Raw genomic sequence first — 19,902 nt, 5'->3', positions numbered from 1 at the left:
AGCATTCAGATTTATAATGCTTTTGTTTCCACTTCTGTTATTGAATAAAGTGTTGATGTCATGGAGTGACATTTTGGACTTTGTGGGTTCTTGATGGTTTATTTTGTAATTTAGATTCTCCTTATGGCTCTTTGTTTATTTCTTAGGTTGTTGTTTCTATGTTTCCCCTCTAGTTTCTCTGTTTACTTTAGTTTATAGTTATTCTAGTTCTTTATTTCCTCCTCTGATTTATTCTCTTGCTTAGTTTGTGTTTTCTGTTATTCTGTTATTCTGTTACTACCCCATTCCCTACCACGTCTATGCTTTGTTTATGCTTCGCTTATGCTACGTTTTTGCCATAGTACCTGCAGTGTTTTGTAAGTTTTTGATTTTGACTTTGATTGTTTTTGTTACGTTTTTGACCCCTTTGAGAATAAACTATGATGCAGCTACCGAGCTCTTGTCTGCACTTTGGTCCGACGCAAGATCCTTCTTCGACAGTTGAGTTGATAATCAGGCTGCCTGCAAGGCTAAAAGGAGTTTCATTTCAAACTAAGCAGATAACGACAACACAAAATACCATAATTTTGTCTTTTTTCCTCTTTCCGTTGTATTTCTTTCACTTCTCCTGGAGTCTCTGGGTATGCTGCTCCAGTTTCTCTTCCTTATGGTGTTGTTTTTCAGTTTAGGGAGGAACGACCTATGTGGAATGCGCACAGATGAGTTTCAAGTTGAAGAAAAACAAGGAACATGAAGAGTTGCACCAGAGCTTGACAGGGCCAAAGCTATCAGTCAGGCTAGAACGATACCTGAGACTTAGCATGCGATTCCCCTAACAAAGCTAAAGGAAACTCCTCCACCAACACTTCCACCTAAAACCTTTTGAAATATCTGTGGTCATTCAAAGTGTCTCCAGTGCACCTGAAAAAACATTTATAGTGCCTTGCAAATGTGTTTATATCTGTTGAACTTTTTAACATTTCTTAAGGTTTTAACCCTAAATAAAGTATTTTAATAGAATTTTATGTGATAAGCCAAGCCAACACAACATTTTAATGTAAAAATGCATGGCAGAATCATGCTGTGGGAATGCCTTTCTTTGACGGGGACAGGGAAGCCAGTCAGAGATGATAGTAAGATGGGTGGAGCTACAGTAAATACAGGGCAAATGTAAAAGAAGTCCTTTTAGAGGCTGGAAAGACTTGATTTCGGGATGGAGGTTCACCTTCCAGCAACACCTTAAACAATGGAAGATCTTAGATCAAAGCATTCTTGTGTTTGAATGTCTGACTGTGACTGACCATTATTTCCCCTAAAAATTGTGCGCACCATTATGCAATGTTTTGTGTTTGTCTTTCACTTAAAATCCCAAATCATGTACATGGAATTTTCTCCTGGTTGAATTACAAAATGTGAAAAACATCAAACGGTAAAGGTACCTTTGCCAATACCCAGAACATCCAGCCTTCAGTCTTGTTTTTGGTCGCTAAGGGACCACAAGCATCAGCATCCTTTTCTGTAACACCCTAATTACTACAACTGGACAGAACCCAAATCGAACTTGAATCCACCTTGATCAGATTTTAATTGATTAGCCGTCAGTTCAGCCTAAGGGCATTTGTCTCATTTATCACTTCAGTAACGATGTATCTCACAATCTTTTGCAACTCCCACTCCTGGAATTGCACCAAGTTTCTGTTGCATTTAAGCAGGCAGAAGCAATTAGATTGAGCCAATTTAAGATCCCTGCAAGTATGTTGTTTTTGTATGCTGTGGCTATTTGGCTCTCTCTTAGTGTGTCTCAGGTGGTGTATCAGGTCACCGCCTGGTTGCCCATTAAAAATGAAACAAGGGTTCTTAATTACCGACTGGCACTTTTGGCAATCGTGGCAGCACTCATGTGTCGCTGCCCTCCGTCACTCTCCCCATCTCTCCATCTCTTGGCTCCCCTCCTTTTCAATTGGCCTCTTTATCTCCCTGTCTATCGCGCTTGCTCAAACTCCCCTCCTCCGCATCCCTTCATTTCTCAGGGTTGACTGCAATAACACACCGGACCTGGGTTTATGTTTGCTCCCCTTGCCCCAAGTCCAACCCAGCCACAATTACTTCCTGTGGTTCACCGTAGAGGGTCACTGCCATCTGCCAAAGGTATTTACAGCTGAAATTACACACACCGAGTTTTCAAACCAGTTCCATTAGCCATCATTTCATCCGGAGGCTTTGTTGAAGGTGGGCCTAATTATAAACCCATGTATCAAGTGAAAATGGATGAGGAGCCACCTAGTGCATAAACACAGCTACTAAAGTCCACAAATGTTTATGTGTTTTATTAGAATGTTGTTAAACATAAACAATGTAGTGCATATTTGTGAAGTGGAAGGAAGAGACACGTGATTTGTTAGCATTTTTAGAATTGAAAATCTGAAAAGCTCAATTAATAATTTGTTAAAACCACCTTTCACTGCAGTTTGAGGTGCAAATCTTTTAGGACATGTACCTACCAGTAATTCACATCTAGACACTGCAATTTTCCCATTTTTCCGAAATAGCTCTGCCTCAGTTTGATTAGGTGGAAAGCACCAATTTCCAATACTTACCACAGATTCTCAGTTTAGATGTCCATTAAAGCAGTTACGATTGCTTTGTGCTATACAGATAAACTTCCCTTGCCTTGGCTTTGACTGGGCCAATGACTGGGTAATGTGCAGTGTTAGTTTTCCATGCAATACTTTCTTCCAGCTGTTTGCTATAATCCCTACATGCCTTGTGACAAACAGGACATCTTAGAAATTCTTTTCAACAACAGCTTTTTTCTTGCTGTGAATATTTTTCAAAGCACTGTACAGCAATCATACGTAATAACTGACATGCTACTTGACAAGTGTCTGAGAATTACATTTTTTATAGAATACTTGACCTTAAACATGCTGTATAGACTAAATAATCACCATAACGAGCGTCAAGAAGAGACAGAGTACTCCATGCGTGAGGAGTGCGTTAGCCTTTCAAGGTTCTCCAGTAGATAAAAGAAGAAGCAGTGAATAAACCAGATATCTGCTGAAAGAGGAGGAAAATGTTTTTGGGGTAGGAGATAAATTCATATCAAATCCAAGAGGTCATTCACTGTTGACACAACTGGTGCAATGCTGTTTTTATTGGCTTCAGATCTTTGAGATAGGCAGCACATGTGTTTTGCCTCTAGCATCCAGGAAATAGGCTGGTCCGATAATCGGGTACAGCTCCCAGTAAAACTGTGGCCAGTTTTTATTGTTTAGTTTTGATGGACTTGCCCAATCTTTCCTGGCTGTCACAGCTGGATGTAAATCTGAGGGAACTGTTGTGACCCTTAAGAAGTGCTCACGCATTTGGTAAATATAAAGCGATGTGGTGCTTACTAGTAATAAAAGCCATACATAAAATTTTTTGATTGTCTGTAAAAAGGCACGGCACGGGCATCAGGTAAAAAATGCAAGTGAAAGTTCCCACACCTATGAGTAATTGTTTTCAGCAAAAATGTAATCGGATAGTGTCAAAACATTTCCGCTTGTTCAGATGTGCTTGTTATTCTGTCTGTATCACTGCTTAAATGACTGGTGGGTGAGCAGTGCAGGATGTTTGGGTGGGAAGTAGGAAAAGAAACTCTAACAGCTAACTCATGAAGTGTGAAAAAGACTATTATATAGTGATATGTCAGCACCTATGTGCAAAATGACAAAATAATTGCTCATCAATTGGCCATCTTTTGTCCTAACACTTCCAGTCTGCTAATCTTTTTTGTTTGTTTGTTTTAAGATATTTTTAGGCATTAGAGGCCTTTATTTTTGGACAGTAGACAGATTGGAAAAAGGGGCAGAGAGAGAGGGGGAGACATTAGGCAAAGGTCATAGGGTCCGGGACTCTGACCCGGGACGGCCGCATTGAGGACTATAGCCTCTATATATGGTCACGCGCTTAAGCCCTACACCACCAGTGCTGCCAGCCTGTTAATCTTCAAACTCTCAATGTATTTCAGCAACCTTAAGGCAGCCTGTTGCTAGGTCTCATTCTTCATGGCAGAATCGGTTTGTTTTGTGATTTTAGCATGGCACACTGTAAAATTTATTAACAATGAATATTCAAAATAAAATGTGAAAAAATAAGATTAGTCATGCCAACCTGATAGTGGTATGTGAAATTAGAGGGCATGTCAAGTAACATAATTTACCTGATTCCTTTATTTGTAATGCACATCCTCAGACATCCACAAAAATAGACAGAAAATGTTATTTTATTTTATTCTTTTATTTAAATAAGCAAGAATAGAGGGAGCAAAGGTTATTTTGCAGATGATCAGGGGTGCAGATTCTAATACAACGCCTTTGGCAATCCCTGCATGAACCCTATTTCTGGTCTGCAAACAAATTAGCTTTTTTTCCGCCTTTCTTCTCCTCTCTCCTGCTCTCCCTCCAGAGAAAACAAGTGAGGAAATTCAGGTGAATAAAATCTATTTGTTCATTTCTTTTTCCCCCGTTCCCATCAGGTACTTTTCCCTCTCTCCCAAACTCGATTTTGCTTCAATGTGCTCTACCTCAAGTGCTTTTCATTCTTTGCAGCTTGCTGGCAATTCATTAGGTGACATTTTTAAATGTGTTTCATTAGAAAATTGTGTTTCCTACAAGGCAAAGGGATTCCGCTGAACCCGATCTATAGAAAATAGCCACATTTTTTATGCCTCACACAAGCTGGAAGTCTTGTTAGCACACACCTCACACTTAAGTGTTTTGGAGAAACATAGCACAACCAACCAAACAAAATGTTTTCTTCTCATCATAACTCTTTTTTTTCAGTGTTATTACACCTATAGAGATCAGATTTTCTTCCTGGCCTCAGTTTCTATCATACAACACATGTTTGACTAGCCAAGAGAAATCTGCATGAATATTTATACCAATTAATTTGTCAAGTGTTGATTGTAATTACATGGAAACATGATTTATTGCCAAGATAGCTGTGTTAGCCAGCCAGCCAGCCAGAAAAATAGAACTGGGGAGAAATAGATAAATTAAAAATTTACACATGCATAGAGCAAAAAGAAACCCATTTTCCCATAGGACTTAGAAAAAAAAAACATTATCTAAAAAGAATGTTACACAGCATTAGCTTAGCTGAGTACTTTTATGGTACATGTGTCTCAAGGTAGTAAAATAACAAAAACACAATACCTTAGTGACATATCAACAATTTATGTTTCTACATCTGTTTATTATAATTAAATTAACACATGATCACCTCAACATAAAGAGGAAGACCAGGATATAATCAGTTCATACCTGGCTTTATGTCAGTGTGCAGGAAGTGGGGTTGCCATAGCTACACCCAACATGTGCTTGCTGAGGATAGCATCTTAATCTACCAGGCACATTAAACTTGAAAATAATAATAAAAAAGCACAGATTAAAAATACTGTTGGCTATAACTGTTATAGAGGAAGAAAAAAAGACAACTGTAACTGAAAGTCTACTTGTTGTTCCTGTTTATACTGAAGCAATTGTTCACACTGCAGTGCAGCTAGCTGCTACAGGAACTTAGAAAAATAGCAAAGAACTTCCATGAGCCATGCCTTCCAAACACTGGATGTCCATCTGTTTTTTGTTTGGTTAAGGTTAGCTGCAACCAAATGTTTATGTTGACATAGAGTTGGCACTGCAGGACAGCTAGCTGCCATAGGAAGTTAGAAAAGCAGCAAAAAACCTGCATTAGCCATACATTTGGATCTTCTGTTTTTGTGGATATTTCATATCGGTCAGTCTTTTTATTTATTCAGCCAACAAAAAAGCACATACAGCTTTACTTTTTTAGCCCCTATGTCCCCCAAGTTCTGCCTAAACAAGACATTGAAAGTTAGGCTTGATCGAGTGTGATCAGGTCTTAACTATAATATAATACCAACGTTTAAACATCAATAGATGTCTTTATTTACACCTCTTTTTACCTTTTGACCCATGTTTTCAGGTCATGTAGACAAGAGTTAACAAGAGTTCTCTCTAGATGACTGGATCATGACCAATGGGATTGATCATAAACTAATTGATTTTGCTGTACAGCAACCAGTGTCATCGTTGGTGTTGCTAGGAATGAGTCATGCTACCAGTGTTTTACTTGTCCTGACAACAACAATACATACGTCTTTTTGTCAATTACATCATAGGTGTTTGGGTCAAACTTTATGCTCCAGGCTGCCTTTATAAGAGTCACTTCTTACATACCTGTGCCTCTAAAATCTAGTGAACGGTAAGCTACGGAAAGCTATCTATCATGTACCTATTTAAATTGTAATCACTTGAGGCTAACCATTTCATCTCCCTCAGGTGAGAGAATTAAGGGAACAAATGTGTGATGAGGCTGGGGAGAGCATTTTTGAGTAATGAGCCTCTGCCCCATGTAATACTCTCCTGATTGAACAAGGAAACAGAAATGACAGTGGGAGGAGAAGGATTGTGAGTAGAAGGAGCTTCAGTCCAGCAAGGTGCATGAATATTTGCTGTTGCAGAGGGGAGCTCTGACAGTGTTTGTATCTAATTAATGAATGGCAGTAACAATTTGTTATGCCATTTAGTGTTATAATGACCAAGCCAGTTCTTTCATTCCTTACTTCACGCTCATTGTCCCGCTATCATTCCTCTCTGCCATTACCTTTGTGCTGTTTCTGACAGAGACTGAGAGACATTGGAAGAAAATTAAACAGGCGAAGACAGTGAGAAACAGGCCCTGCTCTTGATAATATGCTGTTAGTACCTAACACAGGATGTTGTTTAGTAATGTGCTCAAACAGACTTCATGTTATGACAGCTTGAACCTACCTTTCACCTAGCCGAACCTTTTGTGTGGTAACATGGCAACAAGTGGCTATGCCTGTTTGTATGCGTCCGGCATTTGCTTTGTAGCTCCGCTTTCTGGTTTCAAATCAGGTCTTTCTTCTTACTTTCAGTGGGCAAATTAGACTTAAAACACAGAGATGACTAGCCTCCATGTCTACTAAGTTGCTTAGGTTTTACATAACTTAGGCAAAAGTTTCTTGCTAGGGTTTTTGTTAAAACTTAACTGTGTTAGTCTATTTCTATGGAAATTAGGGCATTTCTTATTATTTTTGGTTCAGATTACATGTTATCACTATTAATGGCTCCCCTGATATGTAGCCTATACACTTCTGCGCCTCTTTTGACCCATTTTTTCCAATATTCCTGACATCCTTTCCTGAAAGTCCATGTCTGATTTTCAGCGGACCCAACTCCCAAAATCATATCTTACAGTAAAAGTAGAAAAAAGCTAAAATAGTCCCTTTTATAGTGACCCCCGGACGTTTGGTTTCTCTTGTAGCCGTTTCGTCGAGTGACCTTCTCGGTGGTGAGCCAGCCCCAGGACCCTCACCAGCAGGGATCGCTGCAGAGCTGCTACGACAGCGGCCTGGATGAATCGGAGACGCCCAGCAGCAAGAGTTCTTCGGGCCCCCGGCTGGGCGCCCTCCCCCTGCCCGAGGACAGCTACGAGAGGACAACGCCGGATGGCAGTGTCGGTGAGGCAGAGCACATGGAAAATGGTAGGGGCAAACACTGAAAGGAGATTAAGAATCCGCTAAGACATAGGAGGCACACACGCACATACTGGGATAAGGGCATTCGCTGGTAGTCAGCCTCACAAACTGACAGAAATGTCCCTAATTCACGTTTGTCATCAGTTGAACTATGCCTTCGCCATTGTGATGCAGCAGCTGAGGATGTAGCAGATTTGTTATTACGAAACATCAGACTTGTCTGATCAAATGAGCAACATTAACCGTCCTCAATTAAATAAACCTCTTTCTCGTCATTTTGATCCTTTTATCCTATTGTAAATGATCCAGATCTGCATCTAGGATAATTTACAATTCCCATTTAAGTTTCTTTCTCATGTAGATCAGCTTTTCTATAAGATGTCTCTATCTCACCCTGCATTCTTTAAGGGAGGCGGAAAAGGGGCACAGCAGCGAGCCAGTACTCACTAGGAATTGTTTAGAAGCTATACAGACAACTGCCGCAAAGATCTGCAATGCATGTTTGGCTTGCAGCTCTTCTAAAAGCATTCAGTTTGTTCCAGTTGAGAGAAAGATATCCATAGATGCGTTTGTGTGTTCATATGTGTGTGTATATGTGAGTGGTTGTGCAGTAAGCGATGAGGGTAATGGTCCCATTCATAGGAGAAGTCTGAGGCGACTCTTAACAAGGAGTAGCTGTCTTGAGAGTGCTAAGCCTAAGTGCAGAGGCTTTTCCACCAGAGCTTAGTGAGTGATATTCAAATAGCTTAAAGATTCACATTCTCCCTTGCAAAAGATGGATATGTCACACTTGTAATGGCAGATCTTTGTGGCTATCACAAGTCAAAAATATTCTCCAGATCAAAAAAAGATTGCTTTACTTGTAGGGCCTATGTGAGTGACTGGTTGGCTAGGGACTGGTTGACACTGAACCTAAACTCAAAATTTGCCTTTGATGTGACCTTGTGGATGCTATTTATTTATTTATTTATTTTTCACATAATACGCACAACTTACAGTCTACGGCAGTTTAGTCACTCAGCTGAGACAGTCACTAGCAAGACTGTCACATCCTAACCATGATTACCTTGTCAGTCAAATCCACTCCTAGAATAAAAATAGCATAAACTGGTGTACAAACGGATCCAAAAATAGATTACAGTATACAAAGTAGGTTAATAAATTATATATGCAGCCTTGAGTACAACCCAAAATGCATTTATAAATGTATCCTTAAGTGCAAGCTACAGTGCATTGCTAAAGTATTCACCCCCATGAACTTTTTCACATTTTGTCATACAGCAAACACAAACCTCACAGTATTTTATCAGAATTTTAGATGATAGAGCAACATAAAATACCAGGCAATTGTAAAATCTTACCCCAACCCTTTCCAGATATGGGTATCCACCTAAAGTCTCAATTCTTGCAAGGGAAAAAAAAATATCAGAGAAGGAGTCTATGAGTCCTATGACAATGTAGACATCCAGAGCTCAGGTGGGACTTCTGCTGACAGGACATTTGTTAGTCCCTACACAAATCATAGTTAAAAGAAAAAAGCTATAGCAAGCAAAACTAATATTTTACATTACCTTAAACCCAGCATCCCCATGTGGCACATGGTGGTGGCAGCATCATGCTGTGGGAATGCCTTTCTTCATCGGGGACATAAAAGCTGGTCAGAGTTCATGCAAATATAGATGGTGCTAAATATGGGGAAATCCTGGAAGAAAATCTGTCAGAGGCAGCAAGAGGCTTGAGAGTGAGTCAGAGATTCACCTTTTAGTAATGACAGCAAACCTAAACATACAGCTGTTAAAATGGCCCAGTCAAAGTCCAGACCTAAATCCAAGGTCTGGAGAATCTGTTGCATAATTTCACTTTAAAGTTATGGACTACTTTTTGTTGGCTTGTCACACAAAAATACATTGAAGTTCAGGGGTAGGAGTATTTTTGCAAGTATCTGTAAATGTTGAAAGATTTCCCACTATTTTGCTTTACCTCACCAGACATATGGCATAAAGTCAATTTCAAAACATTTTGAGGGTAACTATGAAAAATACTGGAGCAGTAGACAGAATTTGTTTGAGAATATAAACAAGGTCAATTTGAGAATCAGTTTCCCATCTAAGAGAAACAACATGCAGCTTGGTATCTGCAAAGAGATCAGCCCAAACTGCTCCCTCCATGTAGGTCCTTGTGGCTGCAGATGGAAATGGTAGAAGTTTGACTGGAAGTCATGCAGGGTATGCACCTTTTGTACACTATATAATTTTCAATTTTCATGCTTTATACTCTGTAGCCAGAAAGCAATGTTATCTGGGATTTGTTAGCCAGCAGGGTGGCTTTTTAGCCTGGCTATAAATTGTCAAAGTCATGTGATGAAATCTCTATGTTCACAAAGAAGACTATTCTAAGTCTCTGGGAAGAAAAGCATAACTAGCTAAATACCTACAGAGAATGCAATCGTTGAAAATTAGGGCAAATATTGGCAAATTCCTACAGCCTCACGTACAAAACTAACTGTAGTCATTAGCACTCCCCTACATGTAGCCAGAGTTCACACAGCGCTGCATTTGCTCTGTGTGAGGTCCCCTTTATAAAATTAGGAAACTATGGGGGAATGAAGTAGAACAAAGTTATCAAATAGCTTGCTGTGGTGCTTATTGCTAACATGGGCATCATTAGTGACACAGAAGTGTAAGAGCAAGTTCAAGCTATATGTTTTAGAAGATGGTGAAATGCATCTGTGTTGGTTTGATCTGTGGTATTTATTTTTTTCTTTGGACCATTTGAAACCTTTAAAACTTTTAACCTTGTCAAAAGAAACGGAAGCAAATCAGTTGCTTTAAGTTATTTTTCTGTTTCAATATATTAGACTGCAGTTGCTTTGCGTCAAGGTTAGACTCAAACAAAGGCAAATGTCCACATCTCTTTTTTGATTTCCTCATTTTTCCACCTCTCACTCGCTTCCAGTCTACTAATGTTCACAGAGCGTCCTCAAACAGTCGCCCTCCAGTGCAGCTGCTCGCACATAAATGCTCACTCGCGAGTACCCACCTTTGCCTTTTCCTCCCCTGGGGGACGAACACACACAAAGGCAAAAAAGGCAGACTGTTTGCCTCCTGCTCCTGATCCCTCCATTTTTTTCAACCCTTTTACAAATGCACCAGGGTCTGTTTTTTTCTTACCACATTCATCAAGGTCAGGCTGAAAACTTATGTCTGTTAATAAAATACAAAACTAATCAAGCTCAGATTTTAGGGCCTACTAGGCTGACTTTAGAAACACTGCAGAAATAAGTTATATATTTTATTTCAGTAGATATACAAACCAGTGAAACGCTGCAAGTTAGAAGCATATCTTTTGAACACATGTTTTTTTGTTTTGTAATACAAAATACATACCCATTGATGTCAATAAAATACAATATAATTGAAAATTTTATTAGTTTAAGTATTTCAAATCAAAATGTGAATGTCCTGAATGCGTTTGTGCGCTGTCTTTCGGAGCACTAACTCAAGCCACAAATCCTACCTTGCAAATCTCCCCCAAATTCGTATTGGCCATTAGATTCAAAAACGTATAGCAGTTAGCATACTAGTGAACTTGGATCAAGTTGGAATGTATGTTATTTAATTTGAATTTGTCTATGTAATCGGATATATTTGATAGTATATGTTGATTTATTAATTGGATCTGTTTTGTGAAGTTTCTTGAGGTGACATTTGTTTGGAATCGATGATATATAAATAAACTGAATTGGTTAAAAATTCCACTCAAGGCTCCGGTTGTGTGTGCAGCTTTTGCCACAGTTTTTCCTTGCACACAATATGCTTTAAAGCAGGAGTTTGTGAAAAGCCAGCCTCTCTAATGACTTTTTGTTAACCTCCTTGTGGCATCAATGTCTGCTGGTAAAATGTCATGGCATCATACCCCTATGGTCAGAATAAATAAATCCCTAGAAAATTTATTTCTATGTCTGAATAATCTTTGTAGGATATGAGTTGAAGTTTTTTAATTGAATAACTGAAATAAATAAACTTTTCAAATTTAAATTTATTGAGCTGCACCTGTATGTTTGTGTTGCTTCTTACTCCATATGCTCATCGAAAGTATCTATATTGAAGTCTTGATATTTAAAAACAAATTTTTTGTCTTTTATGTTGCACAGCTGGTCCCCCTCACTTATTCATAAGCTCACCCCAGCGTTCATCAGATATTCATAAATGCTGAGCTTTTGGAGTCAAACACCCCGATTAGGCCATTCTGGAAGTCAAAGAGCCCTTCCAGATGCACACCGTTATCGGCAGGTCAAAGGCTCCTGCTCTGTTATTGATCTTTGCATCGCCGCAGGAATGGGGTGGGGGGTTGGGCAAGGGATTTTTCAATTTTTACCGTGTTAGTTCAAGCACACCTCCAAATCACACAACACCACATCGCTTTTTCATGATGAGTGAGGCGTGTGAAGCGCTTCCATGCGAGAAGCGTGTGTGAAAACTAAGCTGCTCCCAGCACTGAAGATGTAATATAATTTCTCAGCACATCAGTGCAGATATGTGGTGTTTGCTATGACAGTTGCTGTAGGTCACTCTGCCAAGGATCCTTTGCATTTGATCCACACCATGCATCATTACATTGTGAGTTGGTTCTCTTGCTGCATAGAAAAATGGAAATACATATCACTGTAACCTTCCACTTTGGCTTCAAATGCTTGTGCTCAAACCTCAGTTAATATCGTAGTGTATGCTGAGCTGCCACTGGCTATACCAAGATGTATAATGGTAATGCATCCCATGTGGACATGTGCAAATCAGTTTCTTATTAAACTTCAGCTTAAGACGAAAAACATTCTTGAAAAAGCAATGCCTAGGTTATTTGTGACTCCTTCTGATGACCGTGTAATAAGCAAAGTTTATTGTGAGATTCTCATAGTATTCTAACCTTGAGTTCCACAGTTTCACAGTATTTATGCAGAGATTTAAAACAAAAATTCCTAAAATGATCTAATTGCTTTCATTCAAAACAGAAAAGCAACAATTATAAGTGTTGCTGCTAAAATAAAAATCCATATTAATGATTGCCCATATTAATGATAAATATTATCTATACTTTTTTGTAATTGGAAATTACATATTTCTAATGTTTGTGAAAAAGAGTAGTGGTCTTCTTTCAGCCAGCTGACCAGTAGTGCGCGGTACGATGTACGCGAGGGGCAATACCGCATTACTCTTCACTTCCTAGAGTAAGTTCTTTGGCATCTCATCAAAATGACTACCAACCGTAGGAACCCCGTGATGGAACATCTTTGCAAATTTTGAAGCTACCTTTTAAAACCATAGTCTATCTTAAAGAATTAGATTAGATTTATTGAAATGAGCTAATAGGTAAGGTAATTGTTCCCTTACCCGTGGTAGAAAGATGCTTTATCAGTCAGATGGCATATATTGCACTAGCTAGGTAGCTTTTACCACTCCAAGGATTTATTTTTATTTTCAAAAAGATCATGGTGATATAACATTTTTCCACTACAGGTAAGATAAGTATAACATATGAATACTTTAAAGATGCTCACATTGAAATCTGAACTAACTCTTTAATATTGGAAACCACCCCATAACTACTGTATCAATGAGTTTACTTAACTTGCAAATTACCTAACTGAGGTTGATCCCAGACCGACTCGTTTAGACCGGCTTCTAAGACATATTAGTCCAAATATATTGTAGCTTCCAAAAGACTGATAGCATGCCCTGCTGGTTGCTAATGTTAGCATGCTTCCCACACCTCTCCTTCAGCTGCCACAAAGTTACCCTTCTGCACACACGCACAAAACTACACTCTATCTCCTTCCCGACTCTCTTCCCGCTGAGACAACTTGGGGTACCACAGGTGGATTACCAACAACATAATTTAGTGCTGCTGGCTAGTCAGTTCAGTGGAGTAGGACAGAAAAGTGGCACATCACAGCAGTTATCAGCCAGGTAGTCAAGGACTGAACCTTTTTCTGACACACTTGCAACAAACTGAGATTGAAATTAACTCCCAAAAAAACATACATGTGAGGCAAGAACACACATGCTCAGTCACATGGAAACAAATGAGCCCTTGCGGTCATCCGCACCCTTCATTTGGCACAGCCAGGCACTCAATCATTTTGCAACTCCTTCAAGCACCTCGCTAGATTAGGACGTTGTTGTTTCTCTGTTTCCAAAGCCTTGGCTGCTGGAAGGCTGCTTAGCCTGGTTAATAATGCACGCGCTTGTGCTGCATGTTTGTGTGCAAGTCTGTTCATTAGGCGGGCCCAATTGTAGGGCCAGATGGCAAAGCGAGTCTGTTTAATTAAAACCATTCATATTTCAAGAGCGGAGCGGCAGCGAGCATAGGTCTTAGGTCTGATTTCCCTCAAGTTTGGTGGAGGGATGAGTAGCTCTGTTGGTATGTCCGTTGCCACTCAATGAAGGAAGCGGTGTAGTGAGAAATCACCCGGCGGAAGGCACCAGCTCCATCAATCAGCATGTTACACACGACTCCGCTCGCCTATCGCCTTTCCCAAGGTTACAGCCCGTGCTCACAGTTAGAAGTAAAAGCACTACATTGTTAATCGGGAAAATTAAAAGCAGAGCAGAAATGAAAGGGCTGATAATCACCTCCGTGCACTGTGAAAGGTTCGGAGGCTTGTGCATTTTGCAGCAGGGTTTGCTTCCTGTTTGTGCCTGCAGTCATGGTTTGTGTCTCTCATTCATTTCCATCTGTCCCCTTAGCCCTCACCCTTTATTTCTCTTTGTGATATCCTTAGGCAAGGCAACAGTGAGGGAGATAGAAATAACAAGAAAACCTGGAGAGATGATGTGAGAGAACGCACTAGGGAGAACGTAAAAAGAAGGAAGCTAAGAGAAAAAAAAAGAGTGAAAGAGGAACACACTGCAGAGGAGTGTGTTTTGGGAAGAGACCAGGAGATAGAGAGGACATTAATAGAAAAAGGAGTGAAATAGAGAATGGGAAGCAGAAAGAAAATGGAGGGATAGAGGTTACATGCGCGGAGAAGTTGCCAGCAGGGAGTGGTGGTTGACACAGGAGTGATTGATCACTGCTCAGCTGGAGCAGGCAGGTATTCAAATTATCCCCCAGTGTCACATCCACGGTTTCATCTTCCTCTCAGTCTTCCCACATGGGCACTGTGAAGTCCCATCATTGCAATCTTAACCCCGGCACATTTGCAGAATGAAGCCGGAGAAAGGCACTGCACCATTATTTATGCTTCCATTAAAGTGTAACACAAGCTACCTTCTCATTTACCTCACCCTGGTACGGTGTTGTATTTGGGGGTCCAAAGAGGCTTCTCCAATGACTTCAACACAATATACAGGAGAAATGGAATGAATTTTGGTTCAATTTACCAGATGAAAAGGCATGTAGAGAACACTCTGAATGGTTTGCATTGTCTACTTTTGAAATAATGCCGTTATTAACCTTTAACCAACCTTGAAACTTGGGAACACTACAGAGGCATTAATATGAATATTTTAGAATAGTTTTCTGTGTACCTTTTTTAACCTATCAGCTAAAACCGACTTTCAAAACAAAAAAGGCTGTAGGTTTGGATAATGGAAAAGAATACATGATGTTTGTTGTATAATAATACAAATCTCTTGCAGTTGCAGTCTGACTAGGCCATTGTAACAAATGAATATGGATAAACCATGTTATTGTAGCTCCACGTGTTTAGATTTTTTTTCCAGCTTTAAGGGGAACCTTCGCTCCAGTTTCATGTCTTTGGTACCTTTTACAGTTTACATCCAGGATGCTTGTGTCTAGTTCCATCTATATTCCCATAAGGTCTGACCACCTTCCATGTCCCAGTTGAGGAAAAGCACCCCAAAAACATGATTGCACCATCACCACGTTTCACCATGGGAACGTTGTGTTGAAGTTGGTGTGCTGTCTTGGTTTTAAACCAAACATTGCTCTTTTGAAAACCATGTTATTCTACTTCAGAAAAGTACACTACTTTGTGTTGATCTATTATGTGAAATATTACTGAAATATACACTTTTGGAATAACTAAATTCCATATAGAAAAATGTAGTCAAATCCACACAGGAAAAAGTTGGACATTTTTTTAATTTCTTCATTTAAACCCTATCTTATACTCATTTACAGGTTCGTATTAATCTTTTGGAAGTCTTTTCAAGAGGTCTATATGCTTTAATGTTTAAAAGGAGTTTATTTTTAGCCTGCTGCATAGCGACTCCCCCTCTTGCCACCTGCTGTCTGAAACGCTCCATTTAAGCTTCTGTCTCTTTAAGGACACCTGACAGAGATAATAAAAGCCATCAAGCTGCTTTACAAACACCGACTGAGAAAAGCATCACATCAACGCAATCTCTTTTATGGTGCAAACAGTAAATGTTGATTCTGCCACAACAAAGCGGCCATATTGTTTCAGAGCAAAGAGTTTTTTTTTTTTTTTTTTTTCAGTTTCATGGAAGGTTGATAGTTCCATTTCTGTGTGGATGCTCAAACAACCATTTGTTCCAGAGTGAATTTCCAGGACACTGCAGAAACATGACTGTGTTTTCAATGAGGGCCTGCAGTCACACACACAGGCATGTGCATTTTTTGTGCCTTTTTGGGTGCAACGATGCGGTGACTTGCAATTTGGCTCGCTTCCAAATGGCACGGGCATTGGTTGAAAAAAGCAAATAAAATCACTGCCTTTCAGCTGGGGCTAAAACGCAATGCACCAGAGCTTGTTCGTCTTACCACTCTTTTGCAGAGGTATGCTTATCAGGTGTAGTGTTAGAGGATGAACAGGTGGGGCGGTTTTCAATGAAGCCAATTAAACACCTCCAAGGCACTCAGCCACAGCCTCCCACTGTCCCAACCCCGCTTCTTCCTTGTCCCTCTCTCAGCTTTACCTCTCCAAAGCTGTCCCTCTTCAGCTTATTTCATCTCCTGACTCTCCCCAGTCATTATTAACGTTCTTCTCTTTGGCTACAAAATTCAGTTAGGATTCCGTGCATGACTAGGACACAGAATGGTGGGGAGGGGGATCACATTTGCTGGAGCATGTTGGAACATCAGGTGTGCAGCACTGGGACGCAGCGGGTGCCCATGTCTCTCCCTGTGTGTGGTCTATTGCATGGGAAAGGAATGCCAATAATCCTTTTTACTCGCAGGGCACAAGGGCTTATTTATTTATCGGAACGTGGTCTGAGCATGTGTACGTTTGTGTATATATATCCTGTGTGGCAATTTCCCAACAGGCGTATCTGCACAATAAAGGCTTTCTTCTTGTTATAATTTTTTTTCTACTGTTGTTTTTCTCACCTCAGGGATTTTGAAATCACAAACTGAATTCAGGAAAAAAAACACATTGTCGACATGCTCTACAGGCCAATGCCAAGCCGGGTACGCTCATACATTCATTCATAAATTTGCCAACGATACTATACTTAATGTCCCAACATTGTCTCATGCTGCCCTTTCTTCATATCTCTCTTTCTTGCATTGCACATACACATACACAATTTTGGGCAAAATATCCCTGCTAGAACAAATTCTCCTTTCACTTTAAAAAAAATTGGTAATGAGGAATTCTGCTCCAATCATAAAACACGGAATATGTACATGATTACACCACTTTCCGTGTGCTAAAATGTAAACAGAACTGAGCCGGCTGGCGCCAAATCTGACCGATATGGGTGAACCCGACTTTATGTTAGTGTGTGTTTGCCAGATTTAGTAAGAACACCCTTGTAACTCTGGATGTGAGAATGTGTTTCAATGTCCTTATGACCTTTAAAGTTTAGGTTGCAAATTGTGTACACATTTCTGTCCACGAGTGTGCATGAGCTGACTTGTGAATGTAATATCTTGTTCTGCTCTTCTCTGGTACATCATGTTTACCTGGATTTCAGCAGGTCCACCTGTGACCTTTTCAGCCACTTAAACTCAACTTGAGCCTTTTAAGTTTTAACATTTTTGTCTATAACAATTGAAAAAAAGCCTGACACACACACACTTACACACACACACAAATGAATGTCTAACATTATTACATCTTTTTTTATGGTGGATTATTCTACATGTCCCTGTTTACAGAACAGCTTGCACACCCAATCTCCATCAGACTGTAGACTGGCATTCCTTCTGGGATACTGGATATTTTTTTCAGGAAACCCTTTACTTTGGCAACAGCGTCGGCTGCTACCACAAATAGACAGCAATTAAATGGCATTATTGGCGAATTTGACATGATGTTTTTTTCTTATTTGAAAACTAGTGTGTGTGTGTGTGTGTGTGTGTGTGTGTGTGTGTGTGTGTGTGTTAAAAAATATCCTTGGTGTGTGTCATCTGAAATGACCAAAGTTGGACTCAACATTCCTCTGCTACAGCAGAGTACACTTCTAGTTTTAGCCTGAAAATGGACTAAACCAATAAAAATATCAGGAAAAGAGCTCCAAGACTAACAATTTAAATATGTTAAACAGCTATAAAATCTAATATAAACTTGAAACTGTGCGTAACCTAAAAATGCAGAATTTAAAGGATTTCATTAAAAAAAAGAGATGTCTGAACAAGCCTGGCCCTATTTGGTGGCAAAACCTGCTATCAGTTATTCAAATAACTGGGAATGAGACTTTTACATCACTGTTGAGGACTTTTTGCCCAATCTTCTTTGCAAAATTATTTTAACTCAGCCACACTGAAGGATCTTTGGGCACGAACAGTTTGTTTAAGGTCTTGCCACAGCATCTCAATCAGAGGTGGACTTGATGGTGTGCAAAAGATTTTTGTCCTGACACATATCCATAGTGTGCCTGAGGTCAGGATACTCAACTAATGGCAGACATTCTACCTTCAGGATTTTCTGAAAGAGAGCAAAAATCATGGGTCCATCAGTTATGGCAAGTCATTCAGATCTTGAAGCAGCACGAGGCACAGATTATCACACTCCTACCTCCATATACAATGGGGAGAACAAGTATTTGATACACTGCAGATCTTGCAGGTTTTCCAACTTGCAAAGCAAGTAGAAGTCTTTAATTCTTATCATAGATACTCCTCAACTGTGAGTGATGGAATCTAAAATAAAAATCCAGAAAATCACATTGTGGGATTTGTAAGTAATTATTTGCATTTTATTGCATGACATAAGCATTTGATCATTTAACAACCAGTAATAATCCTCTCACAGGCCTGTTATTTCCTCTTTAAGAAGCCCTCCAATCATTACCTGTATTAACTGCACCTTTTTGAACTCGTTATTTGTATAAAATACACACTCCAACCTCTCCACAATAGCCAAGACCAGAGAGCTGTGTAGGGACATCAGGGATAAAATAGCAGACCTGCACAAGGCTGGTATTAGCTTCAGGAAAATAGCCAAGCAGCTTGGTGAGAAGTCAATAACTGTTGACGCAATTAGAAGAAAATAGAATAAGTTCCAGATGACGGTCAATCTCCCTCGGTGCCAGATCTCACCTTGTGGGGCATCAATGATTATGAGGAAGGTGAGAGATCAGCCCAGAACTACATGGCAGGACCTTGTCAATGACCTGAAGAAAGCTGGGACCACAGTCTCAAAGAAGACCATTAGTAGCACACTACGTAGCCATGGATTCAAATCCTGCTGCACACACAGCGTCCCCCTGCTCAAGGCAGAGCAGGTCCAGGCCCGTCTTAAGTTTGCCAACGACCATCTGGATGATCCAGAGGAGAAATGAGAGAGGGTCATGTGGTCTAATGAGACAAAAATAGAGCTTTTTGGTCTAAACTCTACTCACTGTGTTTGGAGAAAGAAGGATGAGTACAACCCCAAGAACACTACCCCTACCGTGAAGCATGGAGGAGGAAACATCATTCTTTAGGGATGCTTTTCTGCAAAGGGGACAGGACGACTGCACCGTATTGAGGGGAGGATGGTCGGGGCCATGTATCGGGAGATCTTAGCCAACAGCCTCAGTGAGGTCATTGAAGATGGGTCGTGGCTGGGTCTTCCAGCATGACAACGGACCAAAAGCGCGCAGCCAGGGCCACTAAGGAGCGGCTCCGTAAGAAGCATCTCAAGGTCCTGGAGTGGCCTAGCCAGTCTCCAGACCTGAACCCAATCAAAAATCTTTGGAGGGAGCTGAGAGTTCGTATTGCCCAGTGACAGCCCCGAAACCCGAAGGATCTGGAGCTTTATTATTTGTCAATAACAACTCTGTGGTTCACTAGAGTCACAGTGCCTTAGAAAGGGTTTTGTGGTTAATGATTTAACAACTGGGGCAATTACTGTTTTACGAAGAGCCAGACTGATTTGGATAGCTTGTTTCCCTTATTAAATATAAACATTTAAAAATATTTAGTTTTTTTATCTCAGTTTA

At 40.1% G+C, this 19,902-nt stretch overlaps 1 protein-coding gene across 6 annotated transcripts in view; it reads left to right on the top strand.

Annotated features, from left to right (window-relative positions):
* Positions 1-19,902, top strand: part of pcdh7b (protocadherin 7b) — a 163,489-nt gene that overhangs the window by 71,460 nt on the left and 72,127 nt on the right. For 2 of the 6 annotated variants that reach the window (XM_047385689.1, XM_047385692.1), the window contains exon 2: positions 7,336-7,555. The exons of 3 other annotated variants lie outside the window; for them this stretch is intronic. In XM_047385689.1, coding sequence (XP_047241645.1) covers positions 7,336-7,555 — 220 coding nt within the window. The remainder of the gene's footprint in view (positions 1-7,335; positions 7,556-19,902) is intronic. One more of the 6 variants, XM_047385690.1, reaches the window with a different exon arrangement.

The sequence above is a fragment of the Girardinichthys multiradiatus genome, chromosome 14 (genome assembly GCF_021462225.1).
Source record: "Girardinichthys multiradiatus isolate DD_20200921_A chromosome 14, DD_fGirMul_XY1, whole genome shotgun sequence".
Taxonomy (NCBI): Eukaryota; Metazoa; Chordata; class Actinopteri; order Cyprinodontiformes; family Goodeidae; genus Girardinichthys; species Girardinichthys multiradiatus.
Note: the sequence above shows the minus strand (reverse complement) of the source record. Positions and strands in the feature narration are given on the sequence as shown.